This window comes from Galleria mellonella, unplaced genomic scaffold, assembly GCF_026898425.1.
Source record: "Galleria mellonella isolate WM207_F2 unplaced genomic scaffold, CSIRO_AGI_GalMel_v1 utg63, whole genome shotgun sequence".
In the NCBI taxonomy this organism is placed as follows: Eukaryota; Metazoa; Arthropoda; class Insecta; order Lepidoptera; family Pyralidae; genus Galleria; species Galleria mellonella.
This window is the reverse complement of record NW_026442130.1, coordinates 6,591,331-6,616,388: the sequence shown is the minus strand read 5'-3', so window position 1 is coordinate 6,616,388 and position 25,058 is coordinate 6,591,331. Positions and strand designations below refer to the sequence as shown.

At 32.2% G+C, this 25,058-nt stretch overlaps 1 protein-coding gene across 2 annotated transcripts in view; it reads left to right on the top strand.

The window, feature by feature from the left end:
• LOC113521733 (midasin) overlaps positions 1-24,839 on the top strand; it is a 39,814-nt gene extending 14,975 nt beyond the window's left edge. The window contains exons 13-41 of one of the 2 annotated variants that reach the window (XM_052899993.1): positions 271-403; positions 691-1,321; positions 2,029-2,528; positions 3,122-3,298; positions 3,881-4,296; positions 4,794-4,933; positions 6,166-6,392; positions 7,168-7,385; positions 8,319-8,536; positions 9,010-9,177; positions 10,495-10,695; positions 11,270-11,484; positions 11,804-11,966; positions 12,659-13,797; positions 14,059-14,188; positions 14,411-14,540; positions 15,057-15,132; positions 15,483-15,705; positions 15,824-15,925; positions 16,333-16,494; positions 16,748-17,110; positions 17,869-18,046; positions 18,691-18,842; positions 19,631-19,756; positions 20,660-20,844; positions 21,989-22,194; positions 22,897-23,102; positions 23,776-24,129; positions 24,370-24,839. In XM_052899993.1, coding sequence (XP_052755953.1) covers positions 271-403; positions 691-1,321; positions 2,029-2,528; positions 3,122-3,298; positions 3,881-4,296; positions 4,794-4,933; positions 6,166-6,392; positions 7,168-7,385; positions 8,319-8,536; positions 9,010-9,177; positions 10,495-10,695; positions 11,270-11,484; positions 11,804-11,966; positions 12,659-13,797; positions 14,059-14,188; positions 14,411-14,540; positions 15,057-15,132; positions 15,483-15,705; positions 15,824-15,925; positions 16,333-16,494; positions 16,748-17,110; positions 17,869-18,046; positions 18,691-18,842; positions 19,631-19,756; positions 20,660-20,844; positions 21,989-22,194; positions 22,897-23,102; positions 23,776-24,129; positions 24,370-24,558 — 7,328 coding nt within the window. In that variant the 3' untranslated portion in view covers positions 24,559-24,839. Of the gene's footprint in view, positions 1-270; positions 404-690; positions 1,322-2,028; positions 2,529-3,121; positions 3,299-3,880; positions 4,297-4,793; positions 4,934-6,165; positions 6,393-7,167; positions 7,386-8,318; positions 8,537-9,009; positions 9,178-10,494; positions 10,696-11,269; positions 11,485-11,803; positions 11,967-12,658; positions 13,798-14,058; positions 14,189-14,410; positions 14,541-15,053; positions 15,133-15,482; positions 15,706-15,823; positions 15,926-16,332; positions 16,495-16,747; positions 17,111-17,868; positions 18,047-18,690; positions 18,843-19,630; positions 19,757-20,659; positions 20,845-21,988; positions 22,195-22,896; positions 23,103-23,775; positions 24,130-24,369 lie in introns of both variants that reach the window. The other variant, XM_026907377.3, reaches the window with a different exon arrangement.
• The last annotated feature ends 219 nt before the right edge of the window (positions 24,840-25,058 follow it).

Sequence of the window (25,058 nt, the reverse complement as noted above, 5' to 3'; positions counted from 1 at the left end):
TCACATCCTACCCTTCAAACTGAAACAGCCATGCAAACAACTCATGGTATTCCTCATGTAACACCATTCCTGAGGACTAAGGTTTTATATCTCATACTCCTGTAATTGAACTGCCATTTTGGGATATGATAGTGAAACCGAAACGGCAAATACAGCTGCTTCACGAGAGAATGTCGATTGGGACAGAGATACCTAAATAGATGATTTATTAATAATACACAATATGATATACAATACAATAATATAATACATGATTTATTTATTTTCTAGATTGCCGTCATATGCCAGCATATGAGACGGTGTCTCTGGAAGACCGTGCTAATTACAGCATACAGTTGGATAACATCCTGAACATTATTTTTAAGAACATTGTCACATTGGACACTATTGCTAGCTTAAAAATGTAAGTGTGCTTTCCTTTACTCCTTTATTTTAATTGACAGATGTGGAGGACCCCCCCCCCCCCCACAGACACAACGTATCAGGTATCACCGATTTAAATAAAAAAATAATTGAATAGAATGATGATGTTTGATTAAAATGTTATTTAATAATTTGTATATATGTGCATGCGTATTTGAATACCTATATGTATGTGTTTGTGTTTATTATAATCTTGTTTCTCCTATAATGAGTTATGTTTCGTTAACAGTTAATTTATAAACATTTATTTCTTATTTTCATTTACAGAAAGTCAAATCTCGAATTCGAAATCAATAAATATGAACAACTACTTAATTACTTACATTCAACATTGACCCAAACAAACTCAAACGAAGCACAAAATACAGATAAAGTCGTCAAAGAAATAATAGAGCAATTACAAATGAAGATTCCCAAAGAGAGTCATTATTCAAATTTGATTGTGGAAGCTGAGAATATTTATAAAAAAATAATGAATTTACTACACAATGAAAAGTTTGATTTCACTAAGATGAACATATTGATAGCTCAGCTCTCGTTACTGACGAGTATCTTATTTACAAAACTGCTGTCAGAAATTAAACCAGTTGATCATGTTGAGAAACACAAACTCAAATTGAAATATATCGAGGAGGATATAAAATTGTTTGACGCTTTACTCAGCACTTATTATATTCACGGAGTGGTCACTGGCAGTTTACCAGAGAAAAAGAAAGTGGAAGTCGCATCAGACGTAAATAGTGAAAGTTTGAATGTGAACAAAAGTGGTTTGATCAAGGTACACCCATATTGCGCCGAATTGATTAAACTAAAGGAAGAAACGGCGAAGAGAGTGCATAAGTATGCATTAGACAATACATTTAGGCCTGAAACTCCATCTTATAGCCAATTTGTTATGGTGAGGTTTATTTTTTATTTATTTACTAGCTATTGCATGAATCAGTATATGAAGTAGCCTATGTGTTAAGTTAGTGTATAACCTACCCATCTATCAAATTTTATTCAAATAATAAACTTTTTCGAGACCCAAAGAGGGTTGACGTCAGACAGGCGGTCGGTCGTAAAACTATAAGCTTTTGTAATATGGATAAAACCATATTACGCCGACCCCAAATAATAATTGGGATAAGGGTAGGAAGATGATGATGAATAAACTTTTTCGTTTATAATATTATGGACTAGTAGAGAGATCCGATTATCAATGCGCTCCTTTAGAATTTCATTTTGTATATAGGAAGAATAAAAGGATCTCCATACAATTGAGAACATATTAATTTTTTAAAGACCGGCAGCACAACCACATTTTCTCATGAGCGATGGTAGTCACTTACCGTGCGATGAACCGCATGCTCGTTTACCTGCAGTTATGAAAAAATACATACATTTTGCTCTCTGTAATATCGTGACGGTAAAGTCGTGTGTTATTGCACCGTACTAAATGCCCAATAAACTGTCCACCTAATGTAATTTAAAATTTTGTTCCATAGTATAGTTCCTCATACAGGCAGAATTAAAAAATTTAAATTCACATACTCGATGTATTTTCACAGTTGGTCTTATGTATTGTCTACACTTATAAATTACATTTAATTTTTTTAATTCCAGGATTGCAAATACTTCAAAAAATCTATACTTTCACCAAAAACAACACAAGACTTGACAAGGAATCTGATAAATATATCCAATACTTTATTGAAAGGATTAGAAACCCAAAACTGTCAAGTGAATGATATAAAGAATGCGCATACGATTATCAAAGAGACAACATCTTGGTTGTTCTCAGTCAATGCATTTTATAATAAACTGCAGATATATTCTGAAGCTTTTCCAGACTTAGCGAAGCTGTTACAAAGTTCTATATCACAAATTGTATACAGTGTTACATCACTTAATGATTTGATCAGAGAACTGACTGTAAAGATAGAGCAAGGGCCGGTGTTAATGGGTGTCGCGTGCGATTTGTTGGTATATCCGAATTTCATACTAAAAGATGAAAAGAAACAATATCTTGAGAGATTCATTACGAACAAGTTCAGAACGTTGCTGAGTAGAAATATAGTTGCTGCCAATGAAATCTCGAACGATGTCGAATTTGAGAATATTCAGTTAGTATTTATTATAGTTACTTGTGCTTTTTAAACATTTGCTTCCCTTATAAAAGTCACGTTAATGTTATTATGTAATCATATTGTAATAATTGCTTGTTTTAAAAAAAATATAACCCCGCCTGCACTAATGGTATATGCTGGTGAAGCACCAGTGAGGAATGATAGGTGACAATGTAAAGCAGGTCAAATAGCTTATCGTGATGAATACACCTGGAATTCAGCACGATGGTTTCCAGGGGAAACCGCATAGAGGTCGACCTGACTAACAATGCCCTCAATGATTTTTTTTTATACAACTTAAAATGGCAAACAAGCTGACGTCCCATCTGATGGAAAGTGGTAACCGTCGCCTATAAACATGAGCAATTAGTTAAAACAACAATCTTTTACTAAATTTTGAGTTATTTTGCAGGAGTCCACATCATCTCTATTTGCAAATTATTTTATTAATTAATTAATTCTAATCTACTAACCAGTAAAATTACTGTCTCATCAATTTATATATAACTCTCTGTAAGTTAATTAATGTATTTAATCCATCAACCATTTGATCAATTATTAATTCATTGAATATTTATTAATCAATACAGAGTGTTGAAAATGAATTTGGCCGAATTAAAGATATATTACGCAGCATCGGAGCGTGTTGATGAGGCTACTTTAAATTGCATTTTGTTGACGCTTAACATGCTAGTGGAAGCATGGCAGAAGCAACAACAGCAATTAGAGCAGAAGAAGCAAGACGAAGAAGCGTTATATGTCACCAAGTAAGTGTAATGTTTATAAATGATAAAATATAATTACAAGGTTTTTCATTGTATGGATGACGAAAAAGATATACTTACTAGGTAGATGAAGAAGGATGCAGGATCAAGATCCAGAGGGTATTCCTACCATGTACTCTTATTTAATTAATAAATTAAACTTGCATGTCTATAATTTTAAGTTAATTAAACGGATGCCAAAAAGTTCTGTCACGTGTCTTTATTATCTTAAATGTCTGTTTAAAGTAAATAAATATTTCATTTCATGATGAAATATTGGACTGTTTAAAAGTACAGGTTACAGTATAGACATAAAAAAAAGTTATATATATGTGATATGAATTATAAGAGACCACAGTTTCTAGAGATCCCGCAAGGAATTTTCCGTGAAGATATTATTAGACAGATGATTATAAAACTAATATAAACTAATTAGATTACTGGCACAACTTTAGCTGCCACTTAAATACTCGTTGCTTTATTTTTAATGAGTAGTTGATTCAGAGAAAGTCGTGTGATCTGAACATAAGAAAGATCTATGCATAAAGTTGTGTTAAAAAAAGTTCTTATTTATAAATTTTTTAGGTCAAAATGCGAAGATGAGAACGAAGAAGAAATGGCTGAACAAGAAATAATAGAAATGTTCCCGTCATATTCAGACACCGATTTCGGTGAATTTAAACCACCGACTCTCGAACAGAAAACCAAGAAGACCCAAACTGTTGATAATAAACAAAAACTTTCGATAAACCAAGAAGATGTGTCATTGGTTTATGAATGGCATTCAATGTTTGTTCGAAATGTAACTCGGGCGGAATGGTTACCGTGTCCCAAGAAATTGGTCGGTTGTAATGTAGTAAATCCATTACTGCAGAGGTATCCTACATTTAGCCGTATAATGCAGAATACTTGGGAAGCGTTAGACGCACCTTTTGAGAGATTTGTTACACCCAGTTTGATGATACTTGTGTCGCAAATAAAAGCTAAAGTGGACGGCAATGGTAAGGAAAAGATTAATGCATAATCGAAATGAATATTACTAGCTGTATCCTGCAGTTACGCCCGCGTTAATCAGTACATAATGTATCCTATGTGTGTGTGTATTAAATTTCATTCAAATATATTCAGTATTGTTTACTTGAAAGAATAAACACTGGATATGTTTATTTTTTTAAGCAAAAAATACTGTCTATCATTACAAAGTTTCACACATATTAATAGGATTTACAGTAAATTTAAAAATATATAAATTTTCCTACCTACTAATTTATAATTAAAATTCCATTTTTAAAACTCCTAAAATAAAAATAACTAATTAAATATAAATTAACTAATCAGGGGCCTAATATTTCTTTTATTTAAAATCACAACATTGAAATTTTTAAATAATGATATAAATGCTAAATATTAGGAAAAAAGAAGTATTATTACTGTTAGTATATTATTTTACACTATCCATACGATAACAGAATAACAGTATCAAAAACATAATTTACAGAGTCGTCGAGCCAGAAAATGGACTTCTACCGTTCAGCGTGGGTGTCGGAAACAAGACAGTGTGTTCCGTTACTTTACAAAGTAAAGGAAGCGACAAATGAACTTTTGGATCAATGGCCAGATTTCCCCACTCTGAAGGACGTAAGTAATTTTTTATTTTTTAAAATGAAGCAGGTTCTCTATTCTACGGTTTTTATATGTTACGCAATATCGCAACCCGCCACGGATTCACACGGGTGCAATAATTGTTTGTGTAACTTTAAATTGTTCAACACATTTTAGTAAGGCTAGTGTATGTAAAAATCGTGTGTGAAATTACTACACTAATATTCTCTTAAAATTTTAAAATGAACGACTTTTTTATGTGAAAGTAAAATAAATTTCACTTTAACATAAAAATAAAAACCCCCTTTTTGGCCGAGATATTAAACTTAGATATATGTTGTCGTGGACTTGTTTTTTTTTATAACTTAAAATTAATAATAATTCGTACTATAGATTATATTCCTTTTTTTTTTAAACAGGTCAAACCGCTGCTAAGCCGGCTGTATGCCATGTTATAGAATTTTTGCTGACTTCAATTATATTTATTGTGATTAATTATTGAACATATATGTTTACTAAAATAAAGGGTAGTCTATAGTATTCAAGGATAATATACCTTTTTAACAATGAAAGAATTTTCAAAATCAGATTAGTAGTATCAGAGTTTACCCTGAACATCCAAACTCACAAATTTTACCTCTTTATAAAATTAGTATAAGTAATAACAATTTGTGGATCATAATTAACATTTTTTGTAGGATATGGATTTGGATACTCCTATTGTAATTAACATTTAGACTGCTTGGTTTTCTAGTAGTTGCCATACCCCTAGTGCTTAACCTAAATCGAAAAAATTTCACTTTCTTTGTTTTTTTATTTATTTTTAATTTGACTGACATTTTTATTACAGGTTTTTAAATATTGCAGAATTACATTTTATTTTCTGTCTCTGTTTCTGTCTTACTATACAACAACTACTATCGTAGATATACACAAGTTTTTTGTCAAACAAATCCGACTAAAATCGTAAATTTAAAGTATATATGATTTAATCGAGCTACGATTTAGGTTAATATGTGCCCCCACATATTTAAATTTTTTTAACCCAAAAATGGCAACCAGGTATGCAGCCTATCTGATAGTTAACGGTCACTATAGCCTGTGAACGTCTATAGGTCCAGGGATATCATTTACGCGTTACCGGTTCTAAAGTAACCTTAAACGCCTTTTTTTTTTAAGAAACACCATACTGTAGAATCCCTTGCAATGTATACTAAGATAAACCAATCAATGTGTTTGTATATAACATAATACTTTTTTTTTTTCAGATAATGGTAATAGTGAACAGAATCCTCAGCTTCCCTCTGTCAAGTCCTGTTTCCCGCCTCCTCACTGGCTTGGAACTTCTCCGGGATAAGATTGAGGAGTGGAACAAAAATGCCCATAAGGGCAATAACATGATAGATATCTCGCTGGCAGTCGGACAACAAATTGTCAATTGGAGAAAATTGGAAATGTCACACTGGAAGGAGTGCCTCAATAATCTATATGACAGGTATTTGGTTAATAATGTAAATTGAATTTTATGATTCTATATCTAAAAATTTAATGGCCGAGGGATGGGCAGCAGCATCCCTCTTAAAACATCACCAAATCCTTATTGTGGTTGCCAAGCCACTGGACAAGTATGGCAACTACCAGTATGGGTTTGGCCAACCAAACTCCCCTTATAGGGGAGGCCAACATATCAGTAGTGGACAATTAAAGGCTGATATAATAATAATGATAATGGTGATGATGATATTTCAAAACGTAAAAATGGAATTAACTTAAATTCACTTTGCTGGCTATCCCTCCGTCAAGACTATAGTTGTCCAAACAACCAAGTGCACAGTTCCTACTAATATTATAATGTTCCTAAAAGTCTAACATTTAAACAGCTTTAAAGATTTGACAAAAATTTTGTATATAGATAAGTTATATCCTAACTTAACATATATGACTACATTATATATTAATGCATGTACACAAAGGTGCGGGAAACAGCTAGTAACTAATAAATGTGGTCATCAAGAGTTATTTATTTGATTACTAATATTATATATGTGAAAGTGGATTTGTATGTTACCTCTTGACTCTTTAGTGTCTCCAACATTTGTCATGTTTAGTTGAATTTTAGTAGTAGCTACTTTTTATACTTACTAGTCGATATTTTCCAGTAAAGCTGGTTAAGTTGTGTGTTAAAATTAGTAATTAAATAAATCTATAAATATGTAGTAATGTTTTTTTCATATTTATTGTATAAATTGTTCTTATTGTTCAAATTACAGGAAACGTTCAGAAGCTCACAAATACTGGTTCTATATGTATTCCGTTGTCACATCGTATTTGGATACCGATGCTGATGAGCTCGTACCACCATCTAAAGTGACGTCCGTACTCAACGAGTTTATGGAGAAATCCAATCTTGTCGAGTATGAAGTGAGACTGGATATAATATATGCATATCATTGTCATTTGGTGCATTTGGAACCCAGTGATAGAAGAGGTATTTTGGTTTTAGCATCTACTATATTTTATTTATTTATTCATTAGTACAAATATGTGTACATGGCGGATTTAATGCTAAAAGCATTCTCTTCCAGTCAACCATAGGGAAGTGTCAGAATACTCGAATGCGGTACTAGTAATTATTGATATACATACATACTAAAATTACATATATAAACGAATAAATATATATGAATAACAAATATACTTACACATATATGATATATACTATATTATACACGAAATTGATTTATTATGTATATAATATATTGCCTTGTGGTCTCGGCATAGAATAGGCCACCCCTTTCCCGTAGGTGTCGTAAGAATTGACTAAGGGTAGGCGAGGGATGGACAGCAGTGTTCCTCTTAAAACATCTCTAAAAAAGCTTGACTGCGGTTGCTAATCCGCCTTCTGAGCGTGGCAACTACTGGCAACACTCCCCAAGGGGGAGGCTCATTCAGCAGCGGACAGTTAAAGGCTGATATGATGATGATATCGTGTTTAATGTATTCAGAGAGAAAAAAAAAATGGAAAGAAAAGTTTGAATGTACTGTGGATATTAATGTGAAAAAAAAAATATTCAAAATAAACATTTCAATACTTGCATTTTATATGATTAATAAAATCATGATATTAAAATTGTAACTATTTTTTTTTAATAAACAAGTATCATAAAGGAAAGACCACCTACATTTTGTTATTTGATAAGGGTATTGAGTTAAGGTATCTATAATAATTGAATGCTTATACTCGTGTATCCTAAATTAATATAAGGCCCACGTGTACTGCTATTTTATGTTGTTCTTCTGATAAATGTTTAAAACTATACAATTATTACTGTAATGACTGCATAGTTTAATAATTAATTGATTCAAAAGTGGCATGTTACTTATTATTCCTAAATATTAATACAAAATATATTAATTTCAGATGAATTATTATCAATTTTATGGAATACGTATAATTACTATTCGCAATTTAGCGCACAAATTACCGCTCATTTAAAGGAGAAACGTGCGCCAATCGAAAAGAAGTTGCGTGACTTTGTTAAAATATGCACTTGGGACAGGGATCTCAGCTATTGGAGTGTTAAAGATACAGTGGAAAAGGCTCACAAAGCTCTCCATAAACAAACAAAGGAATTTGAGGTACACAAAAATTATAAAAAATATTTGATTTAGTTTGGTATCTATTAAATGTATTATTGGTTATGTTATGGGTGGATAAGCAAAAACAAAAATGCCGTGTGGTCCCGGCATAGAATGTGCTGCCCCTTCCTTTTCTGTGTGTGTCGTAAAAGACAATTAAGGGAACTTAATTGTTGAGGGATAGGCAACAATGTCTCTCTTAAAGCATCACCATTATCCTTATGGGGTTGATAACCCATGGCTTCTGGTAAAATCCCACTTATGGGTAAAGCCTATGTTTAGCAGTGGACAGTTAATATATCATAAGACACATAATATCTAACTATTGACTGGGAATATCCACTCCGCAGTAGATATTAATTGGCTATTCATAGTATGTATTTTCTCATGCAAGTGATTTGTGTAAAATTTTTAAGAGAAATCAATATATTAAATCGTATATTTAAGGACAGTAATTAACTGGGTTATTACAGAATGTTCTCAAAGAGAGTGTGACCAGTTGTCTAGTGGATAACAGTAGTGATGACAACACAGACCACGTCGGCATCTGGGATCGACCGAAACGTGCTGCGAGCGCGCCTGTAGGCGGGGCCTATATGATCGACGTACAGAATTTCTTACTGCTCACAAGAAATATTAAGGTGAGTTAATGTACTTGTAGTATATTTACGCAATACAGTAAAACTTGGCAATCCCTGTTCCTTTTCTGAGTTGACTTCTAAATAAAGTGTATCTATCTATTTATCTTTTCCCCACGCCTCTAATATGTCTCAAATGATTATCGATAATTTGAAAATAGAACACCGAAATTAGGTACATAGACGATCATTTACTGCTACAGTGATAAATGTGGAATTAGTTTTTTTTTTTGTTAAATATATATTACTATTATATTATTCTAAGAAATAACCAAATATTTACCTTTAAAAAAGTTATGGGAAAGAGACTACTAAAGCTCTTGTTTCCTCCTTTTTTGCCAATTGCAAAAAGGAGGTTCTCATTCAACTGTATTTTGTATAACTTCAAATTTATGAAATGAAAGATCAATACTTGTTTTCCTTTAGTTCTATAATACAAGTATTTATTGATACACAAATTAATGTTTTTTTTTTCTTTTTAATTTACAGCACTTACAGGTAGTATAATATTTATAAAATCGTTTTAATGTTGCTTTTAGTATGTTGAAATTAATTTGGTGTAGTGGATATTGGATGACGAATGAAACAATGTAACAATAGTAATCAGCCAGATCATTAGCTGACTTCTGATATCAGCCAATAGATTTGATTGTATAATTAAATGCATTTTATAAATCTATGTCTAAAATTGAAATTTTCATATCATGATTTAACGAAAGATGGATGTGCAAGAACTAAATTTAAAGTAGTTTCGGGACAAATTGCAATAACGATTACCTTGTAATTGAAACTTAAATTTAAAATTAAAGTTCCATAGTCGACTAGGTATAGTCATATTTTGCTTTTATATGTAATTATTATCTTTCATATAGTCCATCCACCTTTTATTTTGCTGTTCATTCCATTTATGTGGTACATGTGTCTTTTTCATGTGGTACATACGTCTTTTTAAGTAGTATTTGGTGTTGTATACTAATTTATGGAGTATAGTCAAATAATTTAAATAATAATAATAATCTTCCTATTGGTACTATTATTGGATAGTAATAAATGTCATTGTAATTTGTTTATTGTCTAACACATTATGGTGAGGTTTTGTACTTGTGGGTATGTTATGTAAACAATAGCCATTTTTTAAAAGAAAATAGAAGAAAAAATAGTAAGATTTTAAAGATATTTTCGCCTTTACAATCTTTCTATAATATTTGCCTTTGTAATTACTAGTGCAGTGTCTTATGCATCTTCAAAATTTTCCGATGGACAGAGGACATGTTTTCCTATCATACATAGAGGTATTGCTAAATTCAGATTTTTCTTCAGAAATACCTAGACAACGCTGACCAACCAAGCCAGGCCATACCCGATGGATCCCTCTTATCAAAGGTGACGAATTTGCTGAATAAAGCGAAGACTCTGTGCAAAGACACCATGACGAATTCCAGTTATCCGTCATTAGTTCAGGGGTTGGATGACTTCGTAACGCTCGTCATTGAGACCAGCACCCATTTAGGATCGTTAGAAGTAAGGGATCCATGTAAAACTTGTTAACATTATGAAATTGTCATCCTTTAATATTTTTCTGTGCTCACTCGTTTACATACGATAATTATAGATAATTTATTCATATTTTTGTTATTCTTAATTTTATTAATGTCTTAAGAAAATATTGCGTCCATCTGCAATTAGTGTATATGCAAGAAGCAAAACCCTTTTTATCGATTAATGTTAAAGATTTCCTAAAACAGTAACTGGCTGCAAAATACGAAATTTATACAAATTTTATTTATTTTTTATTTTGTAATTAAATTATTATTTGATTTAAAATGATAAAGGACACTAAATAGCCAAGCATATATATAATATATACAATATTTTAATGTGGTAATGTGCGTTAATATTGATTTCTTGTAAGAGATCTGTAACCATTAGTAGGACTTTATTGACTTGTTATTATAGGTTACGCCCTATAATACCACGAGTAGGTTACAAGCCGTCGGTTTTACGAGCCCTCCCTTTTACAGCTCAAGCATAAAACAATTGATAATGTTTTCTACATACTTCAAACATACATTTCAACATTTAACTCTATATTCAGGTGGATTCGACTCTACCCAAGGAGAAACAAACATCCCAAGCAAAGAGTATAATACAACAAAAACGCAAAGCTCTCGCGGATTTGTTTAAATACCTATCTAAAATGGGCCTCAACTACCGCACTGGTCTTGTCATATTGGCTTCCAATGACGATTTATATGACTTCACCATTCCACCTGTGGACTTGGATGCCGCTATGCAGTATTTAAAAAATAGGTATGTTTTAATTTTATTAATCACTATATGACACATTGTATCACCTACAACGCCATTTATTAAATGTAATCCGAAGTAACGTTTCCCGCGCAAAATTATCTATTTTAACTTTAAAAAATTCCTAAAAGAATTCCAGACTATCCTTTGTACTGTTTGTATATTTGGTAGTGTGTATATTTAATAGATATAATTTGTAACTGAAATATTAAATTACTTTTCGACTTTTGTGGATTAGAAAACATTTAGACCTTTAGAGAACTTTTAGAAAATTAATTTCGCATAACGGATATTTAAAAATTTAACTTTTTTTTTATTATAGACGTTGTGACGCATCTCTATCACTTTTGTGGTTGGGCTGTGAGAAGTATTTCCAGAAGAACATAGCACGACATCGGCTACTCACCGCCGCACTGCTCACCCCACACAAAGACCTAGGTATTCAGAACATTGAACGGTGCAAAGGGTTCGCCGCACAATTGCTGGTATGTATTGTACGATATATTATTAGTATTTTGGTAGTCATTTGGAAAATAAACCTGAATAAGAATAAATGTGTAGGTATACTACGATATAATGTCTGTAAATACTTGTAACTTTTTTGACACTAAAATTCTGTGATACTATTATCTTAAAAGTTGGACTGAATAAATTCCCCATAAAATGTAAAGAAAATACTTAATTGCAGCTCTTAAAATATTTATGAGAATATTTTTAAAATTTTATGTAGAAACTTTGCTAACTTTTTTTGCGATTTATGAAGTTACGTTATTTTAAAATTATAAATGTAAAAGTTTGTAAAAATGTTTAGATGTTTGTTATTCAATCACACTTAATCTCTTGATTGGATTTCAATAAAATTTACACAGATAGGTTATATTCTAATTTCATGTGTGTTACATTGGATATTTTATATATCGATCGACGGGGGTCTACTCCTGCAGGAGATAACTAGTATAGTAGAAATTGTAAGCAGAACTGCTGGAATTTTCACTTGACTTTGCCCATACAAAGTGATGTCTTACAAATAACGTAATGAAAAAGATTAACTAAAAGTTAAATAAAGGTTGGCAGTAAGAGATCCTTCTATGGAATAAGTCCGCAATGGATATTAAATCTTTTTAATGTATCCAATGTAAAGTTCAATAAATAAAATCGTTCTATTTACGTATTTCAGAAATTGACAAACACTCAAAAGAAATCAATATCAAAGTATTCGAGGTACCTTTCCGATTTACGTACAGTCACTACAAACCTGACGAATGCTTTAGAAATAAGCACTGTTACAAATATATCGACAGTGAATCAAAAGCTTAATATATTGGCCGAGTGTTACACTAACATTGTTATATTATTAGAACAGTTCAGCGTGTTGCTAAAATCGTGCCCGGAAAGAGGCATCGATTTAGAATCACATCCCAATATCGATGCTGTACTCTCGAATTCTCCCATAGTGCATTGCTACAAAAACAACGACGAGTGGCATGATTTGAACAAAAGAGTGAAATTTATTCTATTAGATGTAAATAAACAAAAAACAGATTTGAATAAGTTAACCATTAGTCCCAAGAAAATTGGCAAATGCAAACAAAATTTGCCAGTAATTTCACAAAGTCACGTTGATATTGCAAATGAAGCCAAAACTAAACTAGAAAAAATTGCAAACGATGTTAAAAGTATACTGCAGGAATACCAAATAAAATTCCATTCTGAAATTAATAAGTATGCAAATTGTCACCCGATGATGAGAAGTATTGTTGAATTAGAAAAATATTTAATTGATACAATCAGTTTGATTGATAAATTAGATAACTGTAATGACGTTATAATGGAAGAAGTTTCGATTAACCAATTGACCAACAAAACAGAAGATTTATTAGCGACTATGTTGCTAATTATTCAATCTATGTATAAAAAGCACTTGCCGCAATTGAGTAGCGATAGTGTTGAAGTATTAGACGCTATCGACGAAATTATTGACAGTGGAAATAAGGAAAAAGAAGAATCTAAAGACATTCTAGAAGATAATCATTTGAAGGAACTTTTGCAAGAGAATTTAACTAATGATGGAAGAATGCTTCAGTTAGAAACGCTAATAAATAAAACGAATGATTTATTAAGAGACTATCTACAATTAATGTGTAATAAATTAAATGTAGATCAAGGGAAATATGCCGTCATGAAATTGGTTCCAATATTAGAACAAACTGTATTGTTTGTCCAATATTTTGTCACACAGAAAGTGGCTGTCCACAGGGTGTCTTGCAAAATGTTATCAGTATTATTAAAAATATTCTCAGATTTAGCAGCAAAAGGGTAAGTTATTAAATTAAAACAACTCATAGATGTTTCAGATATATATTTTAGATCTTACTTAAAGTTTTTTTGATTGACATAAATACAAATATATTTGATTCTGGGTTATATTGCAACACGTATTTCGTAATGAAAAGTTTTTTTAATAATTCTAGCAACAAATAAACTATAGCTTGGATACTATCAGATGGTGATCCAGTATTGTACTATTTCCTATCACGTACTATAAAAATGTGGAATAATCTATTGGGTATATTTTAGATTTTGCAAACCATCCGACTTAGATACGGAAGAGGGCGAAGGCGATGGGGGCCCTGGCAAACTAACAGGAGGTGTCGGTCTTGGCGATGGAGAGGGACAAAAAGATATCTCTGAACGAATCGAGAATCAGGTACTTATTTATTTTTACGTTGTGTATTTCTGTAAAATCATGTTAGTATCGTACTTACATTTTACTTACATTTATGTTCATTTGGAATTTGATTGGATTTTTAAGTCTAAGTATACAGTTATAAATATATAGAATCGAACATCAAAGCTTTCCTTTTTTGTACAATCTCCCTTTGGCATATTATTAATAAATATTTTTTATTGGTTACTTTATTTGTAAAAGGATCAATTAGATGACGCCCATCGTCCCGGAGAGGAGAAAAAAGAAGAGGAAAGAGATTGCAAAGAAGAAGAGAAAGGCATTAACATGAGTGACGACTTTGACTCACACTTGCAAGATGTTGAGCAGAAAGGTATTTAATGTGTTTTATATTTTCAAAGTTAGATTGATGATATGAGTAAACTTAATAAAGTACAATGAAAAAAAATAAGAAGTTTAATAAAATTTGTAAAAATCTTTACATTATAACTACTGCGTTAAAATTTTCAAATTTAATTCCCCAATATGTGACATGATGACAGTCTAAAATACAATTTTCTACTGCTTTGTTTGAATATTATAAATAAGAAGGTGTTCAGATGTTTTAATGTTTATTACTGAATTACTATAATAAATAAATAAGTTTAATCAACTTCATGGTTGTCTCTTAACTTTGCTTCTTATGTATTTTTTTGCATATATACTTGTGGATCATTCATTGAGAGATACATTAGTTTTTTTATTCATTCATTCGTCGACATATTTGAATAGTATTTGCTATTTGTATGAAACATATTCTCGATTAAACATATTTTTTCTTCAAATTCACGCGAGCAATACTGCGGATTGCAACTAATAAGTTGATTCAGTAATGGTTTTCTTTTAGAAGGAAATGATTCTGAACAAGAGGATGATGAAGATGACGCTGACAAACAAATGGGCGAAACCGATAACGCTGCTGAAAAGTACGTAACTAACAGTAATAAATGTTATTAACAATTATGTAAATTATCGCATTTCTCACTCTTGTTTCCAAGCTATGAGTACAATATGTGAAAGCTATGTCTGCAGTCTGATGATACTTTAGTATCTGTCTATATATTACCATATTTTTTGTCAAATAGTCTTATATAAAAGTATACGAGTGGTATATGTATCTAATTACTTATCATGCACTTCATTATGGTAAATAAAATTATTGAATCTGATTTATATTATTGCTTTAATTATAACTCAAACAAAACGTTAGAACATTTTATGACATTAAAAAATATTGTTATTATTAATGATTATTGTTAAAATTTTCTTAAAATAGGCTCGACCAACAAATCTGGGGTTCTGAAGACGAGGATGACTTAGATGAAGAGCAAAATAATACAAAAGATAAAGAAGAGAAAGGAAAAGGCGAGAGTACTGGCGAGAAAGAAATAAGTGCTAAGGAAGAGGAACAAGGTACCGATGATGGGGAAAAAGGGAAAGAAAAGCAAAAGAAAAAGGATATCAATGAAATGGAGGAACCTGAGATTGATGATGATCATGTAAGTGATGTTTATGATGTTATTTTTATTCAAGATGTGGTTCCTTGAGTGTCCATAAAAAATTAAAATGTATATTTGCAATGAATACTAATTTGAAGTTTTGTGACATTATTGCCAGGTTGACCCATACCATGGTAAGCAGCAACCTCTTCCAGAACCAGAAGACTTTGAAATGCCAGATAACATGGATGTAGACGGAGATGAACGAGATGATGATATTGTAAGTATGTGACTAATAATTTTGACATGATCAGGTTCATAGTCAGTGTTATGTTCAGAACATAATGAAATATTTTAGAACTAAGTATATAAAATAAAATGTATAATAAATAGGTGGGTTGAAGAAAATATCTTATTTGCCTCGGGTAAGTAGTCTTTATATCGCTCCACTAGTTAACCTCAGTCAGTCGAAACTGAAATTTTTTATATTTCCCATAAGATTATGTAATCCATAGGTTATTAGTAAGATGATCGTAAGAAGCACTAGTTTATAAACAAAACAATTTAGATACTGGAACTTTCCAGATCATGGTTGGCGATATCTGACTTGATCTGTCATTGTTATAGACAGTTGCTACTTAGCATTTACCTTTTATTACTATAATTTTTAAAATACTTTGTCTGTAGGATGGTGAAACAGAGACAGAAAATCCGTTTGACATACCAGTAATTGCCGAGGATATGCCAGATGATAAAGAAGACAATAAAGAAGAAGAGAAAGATAACAAAAATGGTTTAGAAGTTTCAAGCGACGAAGAGGATGGCGAGGAACAAGATAATGACCAGATGGTACATTTTTATATACTTAAAACCCATACATTGAATAATAAATCTATTTGAAAAAGGAGGTTATCGATTCGGTTGTATTTTTTTTTATGTTTATTATTTTCTTATACTTTATTATATGCAACTCTCTAACTGTAACCTCATAACTCTATCAATTCTAAACCAATTTGAATTTGTTTTTTGTGCGATACGATCTTTAATTATTTTTATAATAATTATGTTTTGTATTTCATTTTTATGCATCTATTTATTACAGGAAAAAGATGAATCAGATAAACCAAATGAAGATCAGCCTGAAAATACAAATGAAGAAGAAAATCAAGAGGGTGATAAAAATGATGAAGTCACTGAAAACGAAGATCAAGGCGAAAACTTAGAAGAAAATGCCGACGAAGAAACACCTGACAAGCCAGAAGAGAATCTACCCAAGAACCCCGATGATATAGATAAAGAGGACGAAACAGAACAGAAGAATCTCGAAGCTAATCCTCAAGCGAATCCATCGAACAACGATCCATCAGCAGAAGACAGAGCTGAGAACGCCGAAATGGATAGAGGAACGAATGATAATGTTGAAACTAATGCTGAACAACTTAAAGATGAGGAAGCACAACCTAAAGTGAGTATTTATTGTTCAAAAATGCCATAATTTATAGTAAGATTCAGTTTCCATATCAGCCATTAACTGTCCAAGGTTGTACATAAGCCTCTCCCTTTTAGGGTGTTTTGCCAGTAGTTGCCACGCTTGGTAGGCCGGTTGGCAATCACAATTAGGCTTCGGTGACGTTTTAAGAGGGACGCTGCTATTTATCTCTCGACTATTAAGTTCCTTTAGTCGCATTTTACAACACCCAAGGGATAGGAACTTTCAGTTTGCTTTGATTTAATTGATGTATTTATTAGTTACTTATATAAATAAATAACAGCATTGAAAATCTCTATTGTAAAATTTATTTCGATATCTTCGAAGAGCTATGCTTGGAGTTTCGTTAGAAATCCGAAATGAAAAATATTCGATCTCTCGAAGATAATGAAAATATTATGATTTAGTACCGCTGCCTCTGTAATCAATAATATGGGAAATTTAGAAAAACGTCCTACAAACATTAAAAAGGCCGGCAACGCACAAGTAACTTCTCTTGTATTGTAGGTGTTCATGAACGACGGTAACCGCTTTCCATCAAGTGGACAAAAAAATGCTTTAGTAGTTAACAGTAAACGGTTGTCGAAATTTAGTCACTATTATAAGTTGATAAAAGGTCTACGTAGATCTACGAGAGTATCTAGTAGAGCATCATTACGATTACACAATTTCTGCTTATTTCGATATGTCTATAATTAAAGTTAGTTTCATATTTAATTCTGTTTTTAACGCAGGAACAAGCTCAAGAACAAGTAGGTGATGAGAAACAATTAACTGGCCGCTCGGAGTTGGACAAGAGTGATAAAGGCCACCGAGGCGAGAAGCAAGCGGCTGATCGCGCCGACACCTCGGAACAACAACGGAAACAACGCGAGAACAAGCCCGGGAGCACAGATCATGAACGAACATTAGGTACTGTTTTTAACTGATTTTTATTGTGTGGCCAGTAATGTGGTCTACCTTAACAAATAGAAAAATGAAAAATGAATGATTATGTATGTGAATGTTAATATGAATATTAAATATAAAAGAATCTCACCATTCTTTTACCATAAATAGGCAAAGATCCATGCATCTGTGCTTATTTACCGAGTTCCAAAATTATTTTCATTAATAAACATGTATCTAACAATATTAAAACAAGTAATTACAATCTATTCATCGTTCACTACTAAGCCTTTATTTTGCCACAAAGTACGACCATGAGTCATATGAATTAACTGGTAACTCACTATTATTGCAAATTTTTAAAGTCGCCGCTCCATATCTCAGGGTGTCGATCCTCGATCGTTTGTACAATAAGCGTATGTTGTATAAATCATGTTCGTAGTCATTTAATAAAAAAAAACAAAATTTTAAAATAGATGGGCCAATTCGGCAATTCTTTTTCCAAATAATCGTTAAAATCAGACTAAGAATCTCATGAAAAAAAAAAGTATAGAAAAATTGGCGGTAAAAACCCAACTTTTATTTTTGCCATTATTAAACTATTAGCTTCTAACAGAACGACGTCTATCCAGTCAACTAGTATATAATAATATAATTATATTTGACAGGAAACGTTAATGAGAAGAAGCATAAACAAATGCACACATTGAATGTGGAGAGAGAAGAGCAGGAGCAAGATGAAGCTGGTGATACGCAAGACGAAGATAAAATTGCGGACGCATATCAACATGTCAAACAAGCGCAGAAGGACGACATGCAGGTACTGCAATTAATATATTAATATTAGTTCCTATGGATTACCATAGGAACTTAATTATTGGTTATTTGTCTATAATTTGGATTATCATATACCCCATTGGTGAGATTACCTTCCCCTTACAAATTTTAATTAAATCTATTTGATATGTCGATGTATTTTGGATTATTTGATTATTTTAGTATTTTAGTAGAAGAAAATAATGTTACGTAAAAGAATGTGAGGTTTCTGTTCGTTCCGTTTCTCCTCATCGTCATCATAACAGTTGTGAACATAGGCCTTCTTATGGGAGGGTTTTGCTAATAACTGCCACGCTTGGCAGGCGAGTTGACAACTGCAGTTAGGCTTTCGTGAAGTTTAAAAAAGGATGTTGCTGCCACACGGCCAAAGCCTAAGCCTCTCTTCTATAAATAAGATTTAGTGAGATATTTATTACCCTTTTTAGTTAAGCTGGCGTAATTAATGTGGATCCTCTTTCCCTCGTGTAAATATGTATTATCGATTTCGCCTGAGCGCAATGTCAATAGAAGAAAGAAAGAAAATTATTTTGTAACAAAAAAAATACTAATGACAACAAGAATTCTAATCGTTAAAAAGACTCCTACGTAGCGTATGTCGGAAGTCCTTACGGCTTTCTGGCGCTTTTTCCCCGGCTTTATGATATGGACAATGTGTAATTGTGAAATTGTAAACACTATTGTGAAAATTCTCTGTAGGTATCAATATAATATAAAATTAGTACTGTATATATTCAGATATATAATTTTATATGTGCTTACCTAATTAATTAGGCATTAGACGCCGCTACTAAGGAACAAGCGGACCAGCAGCCGACAATACAGCAAGAAGAAGAAGAGGGTGAAAAGGTAAAAGAGGATGAGGAGGTGCCTATGGAAGTGGACGACGATGATATTCAGGTTGGATTACGTCAATCTAATTACATTAAGTTACGATTTACATAACATTGGTTATTATAGACTAGACTAATCCTAAGACTTCGTTCTATCCACATTAAAATAAAATATCGATCAAATATTTATTTATATTGTGTTATTACGTCTACTATCTATCCTCAATTTAGGATAAAATAAATTATTATAAAAACAAAGTTCTTTTAAAATAAAATATAGATACAATATAGAATTTTGTAATACATATATTATGTTGTCTGCTCCTGGAACTAAGTTACATCATACATACAATCTGTATTAAATTTATTTAATAAAGATTGTATGTTTATTTTTAAATTTATACACATTTATATTACTATTTTTCAAATTAGCATTTTTTTATACAGCAGAACCAGTTTGTACTATATACTTTTATATACATTGTATATACTTTTTCAACCGACTTCAAAAAGAAGGAAGTTCCTAATTTGTATTTTTTTTTTAATATTTGTTGCCTCATAACTCCGTCAGTTCTAAACCGATTTGGAAAATTATTTTTTATCTGAAAGCTTATACTTATAAAAATGTCCCATAGAAATTTAATTAAAATTAATTCAGTAGATTAATTTTTAAATCAAAATCACATTTTTCAAAATCACAGGTTTTGTCACAATTTTTTTTTTTGTGGGACAGAATCTTTATGAAAGCTTGTTCCATAACAAATTCATGTTTTAATACGCAACGAATAATTGTAATGATTAATACCTTTAATCTATACAAAAATACACATAATTCTATTATTTGAGAGCATAAATTAAAAGAAGTTTATGCACTATTTTCTTTGGTTTATAATGGGTTAAGAACCTGGCAATTTTATTTGTCTATTTAAGTTTATTATGGTGTTTGTGACGTTACATATTTGTTTTTTAGATTGACAAATCTGAAGAACTCAAACCTGAGAAAATGAAAAATGGACCCGAAAAAGACGAGGAAAAGTCTGGAAAGAAAAAAGAAGGAGGCGAGGAGCCAACTGGTGAAACTGGCATCGAGGTAGAGGGCGAACAGGTTGTGACTGCAAATGTACCAAGAGGCAAGGACACTACTTATCACACAAAGTAAGTGGTACATGAGTTTAATTTTTATGCTAATTCTAATTTTGCTTTACCACCTTTTTACCTAAATAAATAGCATACATGTGTCGCGCCTGTCTCCCATTAGGGTAGGCAAAACAATACTTCGATTTAAACAAACCTTTTTCCCTTTTTCCACATTCTTTTCATACACGCTCGCTGGTTACGGCTACTTTTAATTTTGCCCTTCTTCAGCACGTCGTCTATTTAGTCAACAGATGTCCGTTTAGAACGGCCCCTACCGACATCTCTATTCTTGCTCGATAAATTTCTTTCGTAGTTCTTCTTTCATCCATCCTCTTCAAATGGCCAAACCAACGCAACATTCCCTTTTCGATTTATGTCACTACATCGTCTTTCAGTCCACACTTCTCTCTAAAGAAATAGCTAATTAATATATTGATAATACGACAATAACCGGCGTTTCGTTTGAAGATTCGTTTGCCGTTTCATTTGAAAATTATGTAAGTCTAGTTGTATGCCAGCGTGTATTATTATATAAAATATCCTATGTGCTAAATTAGAATATATATTTCAATGTATCAAATTTTTACTCAAATGGGACCAGTAGTTTTTGTATGAAAGAATAACAAACATTTATCCATCCATCCATACAAACTTTCACATTTATAATATTAATAGGACTAGCTTATAACTGCGACTTTGTCCTCGTGACCGTATTTAATTCCACCTAATATTGCTGACATTAGGGTCGTTGATTGTCAGTAACGGAGTCTCCATTACTGACAATCTACTCACCCTGAATTTTATTAAGTGTTACTCTGTTCATCCGTTTTTTTCTTTTATAAGATAATAATGGAATGGTAACCTAAAGTAACCTGCACAATGGGTATACGCTGAAATGAAATGTTTATTTGCTTTAAACAGGCATTTTGCAACTTTAAACAGCTAGAGCCAGTAGGGTACCAATGAACCGTTATGGTTTCCAGAGAGTTCTATGTGGAGTTCGACCAGGCAGGGTATATACTAGCTATGGGACCGCAAATTCTTATCAGTGACAATCCCTTATCCCCGTTAACTCTAATGACTTCATTGCGATGGATCAACTCATTCTCTTTTATCGGTTACTCTGCCTAATTTTTGCCATTATTTTTTTTTTATTGTCCAGACTGGATGACAGCCAGCAACGTACAGAGGATATGACCGTGGAAGAGTATATGAGCATCCGTGAGTGGGTCCAGCGTGGCTCGCACCAGGCTCCGTGTTCGAGCGGTGTATGGCGTTCGCTGTGGCATGAGTCTGCAGCGGCCGCGCGGGCGCTCTGCGAAAGACTACGCCTCGTGCTAGAACCCACTGGACGATCTAGGCGGGCTGGTAATTAATTGTTATACGTCTAAACTAATATTAGAAAGTGGATAGATTGTATTATTTTTTTACTATTATGGTGGTTAACAAGCAAACGGTCTATCTGATGGTAAAAGGGAATACCGTAGTCTATGGACGCCTGTAACACCAGTATGTTTTTAATATTGTTTTTATAACAGAGGCAAACAAGTATACAGCTCACCCGATGGTAAATGATTACGGCCGCTTATGGGCACTGTAAACACCAGAGAAAATACAAGTGTGTGTGGTGTATTAAGGAATATGCTCTTTTCAATGTCTATCAAAAAATTTTGTTACGTAAACCGATTATAAAAATTCTTTCAAATGTACTTTATTAAAAATACCGTACGAAGTGGGAGCCAATCAGTAGTATTTGTAGTATTAGGAAGGGTGTCAACGTCAGAACTATTTGCCATTTTCAAAATATCATGTAATGCATGATCAACGTTTCGGTGCGTTGTCCGAGCACTTTTGGATTAATTAATCCAAAAATATGGAAAATTCTTCATTTCATTCATACTTCAAATTAAATTTTTTATTTAATGAGATTTTGCCATAGGGAAGGCCTATGTTCAGCAATGGACTGTAAACTACTGATATGGCGATGATCATCATCATCATCGTCATCATGTGGTCGTCAGTTTGTTTGTCATTTGCAAAATTGTAAAAAGAAAAAACAATAATTTGTAGGTGATTTCCGTACTGGCCGTGCTATAAACATGCGGCGTGTGATTCCATACATCGCATCGCAGTTCCGTAAAGATCGCATTTGGCTGCGGCGGACCAAGCCCGCTAAACGCGAATACAGTATCGCCATCGCGATAGATGACTCCAGCTCTATGGCAGACAACCGAAGCAAAGAGCTAGCATTCGAGAGCCTCGCCCTGGTCTCACAGGTGAGTAGAGTATTTGGAATACATATAGTTATAAAAAATAACTAATTCCTCATATTATAGATACACCACCTACCTATTTCTATTTGCTCATGATTGCCTGGTAGAGAACACTTTCTCATATTGAATCCGCCATGTCTTTATTGTGCATTAAAGTTTAAATAAATAATTATATGCATATTGCACAAATATTTTGACGCTATTCCGTTGTTTTATAATGTACTAGATGTTGACTTTTTTTTATTTAGCTACGATAGATTTAGGTATCAAAAGGTATTTTGTAAAGTTTAAGTTGCTGTTCATGTATATAATAAATTTTTTCGTCCCCTTGGGAATATTAGGAAATTCCTTCTTCATCTACGATTTTATATAAAGGACTTGTAGCCGACCCCATTTTCCGGTTATAAACTCTTATTTAAAATTGTATGCTTCTGATGGTGTACAATCTATTCTAGTATAACTGTCAGCTTATTTGTTTGTATGTTATCTATTCAGTGTTTTAAGAAAATATATTGAATTATCTAAATACGAATACCTATTTCTAGTGTTTTTTTTTTTTCTATTAATATTATCACATGAATTGCCATCAAATCTCGACTATCACTCTATCACAAAATAAGACCCAACGACTAGAGCTTTAAAAAATCTCTTAGTAAAATAATCTTTTACTTTACAGGCTTTGAATTTACTGGAGTCAGGCGACCTTGCCGTTCTCAGCTTTGGCGAGAAACCTAATCTGCTTCATCCATTTACTGAACAATTTTCCGAGCACTCTGGCTCGAAGATCCTAGAACAATTACGCTTCGAACAAACAAAAACTAAAATAGCTCAATTGCTGGACTTTTGTTCGGTATTATTCGAGGAGCAAACAGTAAGAAGTGATGCCATAAATGCCAAACTGTTGGTGATAGTTAGCGATGGACGTGGAATATTCTCTGAAGGGGAGACCCGAGTAGTGCAAGCAGTCCGCAGAGCAAGACAACAAGGCATATTTTTAGTTTATGTTATAATAGACAATCCCGATAATAAGGTAGGTTCTAAGGATACAATTTTTTTTTTATTAAAGATTTTACGGCTCGTTTTATTTTATTTCTAAGCTAACTAACTTTAACAATAATAAAGTTCAAACATTTAAATATTATGTTAAGTTGATATTATGTTATATTAAAAAAAATTGAAGTTTATTCCAGAAAAATATTGTACGATTTACATCTAGACTAACTGGATATAATAAATAAATTATGTACTTAATATATTTATTTCGTTACAGGATTCCATCATGGACATCCGTCGGCCTCTACTAGATCCTGTGACAAATAGTCTGGCCGGTTTCATTCCTTATCTAGATACTTTCCCATTCCCGTTCTACCTAATACTCCGAGATATGTCTGCTCTCCCTACAGTATTGGGTGACGCTCTGAGACAATGGTTTGAACTAGCTGCCAATACTGTTAGCTAGAATTGATATGTTTATAATACACGGAAAACATAGACTCAAGATTTAAAATTGTTTATTGAAAATCTGGGGTTAATAAAATATATTATTTTTTAAATTTAAAAATCATAATAAATTTTTCTATTACGTATATAGGTAATAAAGAATATACCTAATATTTGAACTGTATTTAGGTGCTGTGAGTTGTTATATGACTACATTGTATTAAGATACATTAGACGGTATCTCTAAAGTATTTTGTTAATATAGGTTGTAAGATGTTAAATCTATATTTTTATCAATAAATAAAGACATGAAATTTGATTTTAATTTTCAATAATCCTTCACAATATATTCGTTTTACAATACCATTTGTGTTCTTGAAGTACATAATGTACAGACTCTGCATGGTTCCGGTCTCTTCGTACTATTATACTACAAATATTAATAAGGGTGGATAATTCATGTAATCGTTGAGAGAAATCTATCTATTGATTTAAATTATTCCTGGATTCATCCAAGTC